This window comes from Rhinolophus ferrumequinum, chromosome 6 (assembly GCF_004115265.2).
Source record: "Rhinolophus ferrumequinum isolate MPI-CBG mRhiFer1 chromosome 6, mRhiFer1_v1.p, whole genome shotgun sequence".
Lineage (NCBI taxonomy): Eukaryota > Metazoa > Chordata > Mammalia > Chiroptera > Rhinolophidae > Rhinolophus > Rhinolophus ferrumequinum.
This window is the reverse complement of record NC_046289.1, coordinates 83,003,798-83,010,797: the sequence shown is the minus strand read 5'-3', so window position 1 is coordinate 83,010,797 and position 7,000 is coordinate 83,003,798. Positions and strand designations below refer to the sequence as shown.

Below are 7,000 nucleotides of genomic sequence, written 5' to 3'. Positions count from 1 at the left end.
AGGAGATCCATTCTTCATGATTTCCTTGGAATGTCAAGAGAGAGAAAGTGAAAGGTTTCATAAACTAATGTATCAACTAAATGTAAAGTATTATAATCTACTTACTTGGGATTCATGCTTAGACATTGAGAATTTGCTTCTCAATTTTTGTCTCTAAACTATATCAATCTTCCCATTAAGAAAATAAACACAAGCTATGGACATAAAAACTAAGTCTATGTTTCATGGGCAATACCTAACACGCTCCATATAAAATAGATTATGTTTTGGATACAAGAATTTATCACACAAAATAGGGCATAACCCCTTCTCATTATGATTTTCCATCCCTAAAGGTACTTAATCCTGAGAACGTACATGCACTATTTTCTGAGAAACAGTGGTATACTAGGAAACCAAATTTTGAAGCTGAAAATGACTTTAATTTAATCAAGTTTGTTTTACAGATGAAGCACCTGAGATCTGCAGGGGTGGAAAGCCCTTCGAAGTTAGAGAGATAGGACAGTGCCAAGATTAATACCCAAATCTCCCAACTCGCAGCCTAAAGTTTTTGCCCGTACACTGCATTTCTGGCTTAGTTTGCCTGAAGGTTTATCTGGACTTACTATTTTGTTCCCAACAGTTTGAGGCAACACAATTCTGTATTTTTAGTGCTAGTCTTTTTCACAAAATAAATTGAACTGTTGATCAGAACTTTAAATTCGTTTTACAAATGAAGAAAGTAAGGTAGAAATCGTAAACGGTTAGGAGAAAAGGTAGCATAAGTCAACCCGAAGAAATTAAACTTTATTAAGTATTCCTTTCATTATAGACAGCACATAGTGTTTCATTTATAACATTTTCATTATAAACTCATGAAGTGTTAAGTCTTTATGAAAATGTTCCTCAAATTATAAGTTGACATTTTTTCTATGATAAATGGGATATTTGTTAAGAATTAAAAAGGTTAGAGAAGAGCCATGGCTCAGTTATACAGGCTTTGCTAGCAGAGGTTGTGATTGCCAAGAGGGAGGAATCTCTCCTCTTGGGTCCATTTATTTGATGTCAGCTGTCATAGCTGGGGCTTCATGAAGAAAAGATTAGTAGCAGAGAGTACAATCCATTTCCGATGAAGTCTGATATATAAAAGGATATAACCAAGGGACGTTATCACCAGTTTTTTCCCCTATTATTATTTCAACCACAGACTTTTGGAAAATGATTTTCCACCTCTGTTTATCATTTTGCTTTTCCTAAGTATTTCAATCAACCTGGGGAAGCCCCTGGATGATTACATGATCTCATTTCATTGGAGGGAGGAGATCTAATAATTCACGCCATCTTTTATGGGGACTTTCCAAAGAGACGCTACACGTTGGAATCCAGGCCCTTTGGTGGAAACCAACAGCTGAATAAAAGAAAGACACCTTGGCGCACCATTCCCCTCACTCGCGCTCGACCCCGGGAGCAGCGCTCTCGCGGAGGCAGCGTGGAGACTCCCCTTCCCGGGCCAGCTGACCCGTGGTCCCCGGATACAAGCGTCTCACCAGGGCCCTGAGTTCCGGCCACCGCCGCGCAGCGACTGGGCCTGCAGGGCGCCCGCGCCGGGGTCATGTCGAGGACGCGGGCGGGGCCGGGAGGCGGAAGGGCCGGCCCGGGGCGTGCCACGTGACGGCCCGCCCTCTGCCGGCAGCCCCCCAAGCCGCCGACACCGCCTCTCCGCCTGCAGCTCCCAGCGTGCCCCGCACTCGCCACAGCCCGCCCGCCCCTCCTCCTCCTCCCAGTGCCACCGAGCAGGAGCCCGAGCCGCCGCCGCAGCCACAGCCGCGGGCACTATGGTAAGGCGGGAGCGCCAGCCGGGGGGCCGGGGACCGGGGCGCGGCGAGTCAGCGGTCCTGCCGGGCCCTGGGAGTGAGGCCGCCATTTTAACCTGATTGGGGCCTCAAAGGTGGGCATTCCTGTGCTGCGGCCCCGTTGCTGTGTCTCCAGCCGGCAGGCTTGCCCTCCTGCAGTCAGGACGGGCCCGGCCGCCCGCGGATTCCTGGGGGCGGGGAGGGCCCTGGCGCGGGTCGGGGGTCTGGGCCTACGCCGAGCGGGCGGCGGCCCGAGGCGTCGCGGGCGGGTCTGCGGAGCTCACCCCGCGCGTGCAGCGTTTGCTCTTCGCAGCCTAATTTTACTTAACACGCGCGATCTAAAATGTGTACGTGCTCTAAAAGCCCTTGCGGAAGGAAGGCTTGTGGTGAGATCTGGATGGCTTGTAATAAAAACCCTTGGGAGGAGATTAAGGAGGTGGGAAAAGTCTTTTAAAAATGCTTTCTCGTGGTAGAAAGCTTTGCACTAGATCCGTTAGTTTTGAAGTGTCCGCATTTGCGCTGTGAGGCAGTTAAGTTGTAGCTGTGGGCGGTTTGGAGTGCACACTTGATTCTCTTTCCTTATGAGGAAACGGCACTGGCTAGGATGACTTTAAAGAAAAAAATAGTAGAAGCATTAACTGAAATCCAAAAGTGTTTTTTTAAGGCCTGCAGAGTTGACACAATACAGAAGGTATTTTTGCTGCTGCTCCTGAAGCTCTGACATCACCCAGTGAAAGAGGAAACATTTCAGGGATGGGACAGCCTGTATTTGTCTCTTTCCCTCTACCTTCCATTTTCTTCAACCAGCAAACCAAACCACTTTAAAAAGGATGAATGGGGCCGCGTGAGTTAGAATCCTTAGGTTCTTCATTCACTGATAGTTAAAATGTGGCAGATCTGATTGGACTACTTGCATAGGAAGATGTGATTTTTGATATCCAGACTAAAGGGAATCCTCTCTAGGCAAACAGTAATTTTGGTTAAAACCAAAATGCTTGTTCTGAATTACTGTTCTTTTTGTTTTGTTTTGTTTCCCCCAGGCTTCTGGAGTTACAGTGAATGATGAAGTCATCAAAGTTTTTAATGATATGAAAGTAAGGAAATCATCTACACAAGAGGAGATCAAAAAAAGAAAGAAAGCAGTTCTCTTCTGTTTAAGCGATGACAAAAGACAAATAATTGTAGAGGAAGCCAAGCAGATCTTGGTGGGTGACATTGGTGATACTGTAGAAGACCCCTACACAGCTTTTGTGAAGTTGCTACCTCTGAATGATTGCCGATATGCTTTGTACGATGCCACATACGAAACAAAAGAGTCTAAGAAAGAAGACCTAGTATTTATATTCTGGTGTGTAACAACAAAAGAAAAACGTACTTTTAAAATGCAAGGATTATTATTAACACAGTCAGTTTTGCCTTTGTTTTCCTTTTAAAGTGGGATTCAACAATTGTGTTTTTTTGTTGTTTCTGTAGGGCTCCTGAAAGTGCACCTTTAAAAAGCAAGATGATTTATGCTAGCTCTAAAGATGCCATTAAAAAGAAATTTACAGGTACAGACATTGAATATTTTGTGCAGAGGAATTACTCTGTTAATTATAATAAGGTAATGGGATAATGTTTTTTTTTTCTTTTTAGGTATTAAACATGAGTGGCAAGTAAATGGCTTGGATGACATAAAGGACCGTTCGACACTTGGAGAGAAATTGGGAGGCAACGTAGTAGTTTCACTTGAAGGAAAACCCTTATAAAATGACAGTCAAGTGCCATCTGGATCTTAAGGAGCTTTCATATCTCCAGTTCAGTCAATTGGAATAGTATTAGGATTTTTGGTTTTTTGTTTTTCCTCTTCCCACTGGGTCCTTCCAACACAGTGAATGAAGGAAATATCATTCATGTAAGCAGCCTATCAGTGATTGCCATTAGACTGTTTAATACTGTTACCTTGATGTAAAACCCAAGGAATGCCTTTCCATCATTTTAGCCAAAACAACTGGTTATATGCCTCCCTTGCAGCAAGCACTACAACGAATGTGATTGTCAATGTGAATAGCTTAGAGTACTGCAAAGGGTAAGCTAATTGAATGCCTTGAAAGTATTATCCTCTGGTCAGATGGTAAACTTTATTCAGTATTATTTATAGTTGCACTCGATTGCAGTTCTGTGAGGCTCCAGCATTCATACACCTCACCTGCCTTGGCAAGCCTATTTTTGTGACATGGCAGCACAGATATAAGATATAACACTATGCATTGAAAGCACTTTTTTGTAATGAGTTTAACTCCTCACCCCCAAAAGGAATGCCAATTAAGTTGTGTTAACTGTGTCATCAACTTATCCTAGTACCTCAGTGTTCATTCCTGTTACCTGCATATCTTCTTAAAAGAAATAGCTGTTACTAATGCCTTTTTGTTTTCCATTGAGTGTACACTACTGAATAAGTGTAGGAGTTTTATGTTTACCATGTAAGTCTTGCAACACTAAAGATATTTTGAATATCAGTCATGATGGCAATTTCTGTATAAAAGAGCCTTAAATAGAACGTTGTTTTTGAGGTCAAACTTCCTACCCTTACAAAAATGGCCACGTTGCAATAAAAATTGTGGCATATTACAGAATGTTGCCTTGTTTTCCTTGGACATTTTGCAGATGTTATGTGAAGCAACTTCTAGAGTAAACAGCTATTATGAATCTCTGCACTGATCATTTAAGGGTTTTTTTGTACAACATTCATGCATGATATTTTCCAGTTTGTTGGGTTTATTTGGTTTAATAAATACACTATGCTAAAGCCAACTAATATAAAATATTATAGAGGGATACTTTTATAAACATTATTTATTTCCTTATGTGTTCTTATGGAGATCAGAAATTTTTTTTGCACTTTGACATAAATACTCTTCAATAGCTGATTTGTTCTCTGGATAAATTAGGCTAATTTTTTAATTCACGTTTACATTTCTAATTGAGTAGTGGAAGCAGTAAGCTCTTGTATATTTGGTCATAATGAAAATGTAAAATATCCTTTCAAAAGTTTAATAATACTTCTCAAATTTAGGAACTTTCATTTCAGCTACTATTTCTTAATATATTTTGCAAATTGGAAAAAAATAATTACTATAGTAGTTTTAAACAGTAGTGGGATTTGGCTGTGGTCCAGACTGCTCTCCTTATAGAGAATTTGATCTGCTCAGTGTGAGCAGTTTGCTGTTAGCCAGAGCTATTTATGGCAAACACATGCTTTTGTATCTTGTCATAGTTATCCACAAATGGCAAAACTGGACTTGATTCTACTGGTATGCAAAACAGGCAAGCTAGTAAGCAGTCAGTGGTAGCTTAGAACTTAAGCCCCTATCTCTGAAGAATGCTCTTGTCAGAAAACGGGAAATGAAAAATCCCCATTTCTTAATGTGGAAGTAATTTAAGTATAATTAGATAATTTTCTGTATTTTCAAAAGATTTTTCGTTTGAAAACAAAAGTCGGAGTTAAATGGCTAAGCTTCCATTTAAATGGCTTGGGATCTTTTGCACTGAGCAATTTTATTTCAGGCTTCCAGCTGTCCATGTGAGTTAACCTGGACTTTTTGATGACTTTTTGGTAAGGCCAAACTCATAAGTAAAGCATGAAGATACATATACCAAACCATATGTGTAACTAATACTTATACCATAGAATTGTCCTCATTCTTCTAAAAATTAAGGGACTCTAAGTTATGTAGTAACTTTTGTTTTTATAGCTGATTTCTCAACTTTCTTATATGCCTCTTTATATAATTTCAGAGATTAAATATTGCTTTAAACTGTGGTACTTTGATTTGTTAGATTGACAGAATTGATACTACTATTAAGTTCATTTTTGAAATACATCTTTGTGCATAAAGCCAAAAGTAATGATAAAATTAACAGTTCACATGTTACTTGAGATTAATTTGGCATTTGAAATGATCATTTTATTTTACAATCATTTACAATGAAACAGTGTTCCAATTAGCTTTAAAAAGGTATACGGTGCTAATTAGTAAAATATTGAGGACAATATTTTACTGCTAGCTTGCAAAATTATAAGTGTTTTAAAAAAATAAAATTATGAAAATATATAAAACTGTTGAGATGTGTTTACTTATACTTCAGAACATTAAAATTTTTTAAACTAATATTGCAAATCAGAGAGGCACCATTCTGTTTAGTCTGTTTTTTCGGATTTTAGTTGATTATGATTTCTCATTTAGAGATGATATTCTTTGAAAACTGAGTGTTGTAGCAATTAATTTTGACATTTTCAGACAAATGGGAACAGTTGGCATTTGTCCCAAACTGGCTATCAGCTGTTGTTTTCCACCATTATCTATAATGTGGCCAGCATTGTGTATTTAATGTACCTTTTGAGTAGATTGGAAGAAAAGCCTCTGATTAGGTTGGAGCTCTGATACAGATTCTTTGTAGTAGCAAATTTGTGTAATCTAGCAAATGCGTTTTGGGAGAAAATTGTTTTAAAAGTTTCTGTGTTAAGGAATAATCTCAGCATTGGTAAATCACAGAAGAGTTGGGAACACCTTTCATTACATTTGCCACTCTGAAAAAACAATGTGGTTCTTTTCATAGGTCCTATTTTTGCTTGCAAATTTAATAATAGCTTGAGATCCAGAACAAACGAGTGTTCATTTTTCTATGAATATTGAAACTATTAGAGATGTGCAGTCAGGCTCCAGTAAATATTGCTTTTCAGACAGCATGAATTTATAGATGTTCTGTTTCATCTTGGCCAATAAGGAAGTCTGAGGCTTTTATTTTGCTCTAGAGCATTGAAATAATTGCTTTCTTTTGCATGTAGAGTTGGGAGTCATCCCTCCACTTCAGTTCCTGTCATAAAACAGTTGGGCACATTAATCTCTCAGAGCCTTGGTTTCATTCATAAATGAGAATGATAACATCTGTCTACCATACCTGGTTGCTAAGGATCAAATATGGAAATGCTTTATGGAAAACGGGAAAATGCTATGTAAATATAATAATTTGTCTAAACTATTCTAAATAAATAACTGCAGTTAAGTAGATAAAGAACCATGTTAAAAATAGGAATTGTAAGTCTTTGAACCTCTTTAACCTACTTAATCTCACAGTTTAAAGACTAATTAGCTGATATATAGCATCTTTTTTTAGAATGAAATACA

General features: G+C 39.0%; 1 protein-coding gene across 2 annotated transcripts; it reads left to right on the top strand.

Moving 5' to 3' along the window:
* Nucleotides 1-1,671: 1,671 nt before the first annotated feature.
* Nucleotides 1,672-5,925, top strand: CFL2 (cofilin 2). 2 transcript variants are annotated; one of them, XM_033109158.1, is made up of 4 exons: nucleotides 1,672-1,817; nucleotides 2,873-3,180; nucleotides 3,306-3,382; nucleotides 3,468-5,925. In XM_033109158.1, the coding sequence occupies exons 1-4, from the start codon at nucleotides 1,815-1,817 to the stop codon at nucleotides 3,578-3,580; spliced, it is 501 nt and encodes a 166-aa protein (XP_032965049.1). In that variant the 5' UTR covers nucleotides 1,672-1,814; the 3' UTR covers nucleotides 3,581-5,925. The 2 variants fall into 2 exon arrangements, with proteins under 2 accessions (XP_032965049.1, XP_032965050.1); XM_033109159.1 differs by lacking the exon at nucleotides 1,672-1,817 and adding an exon at nucleotides 1,820-1,927.
* The last annotated feature ends 1,075 nt before the right edge of the window (nucleotides 5,926-7,000 follow it).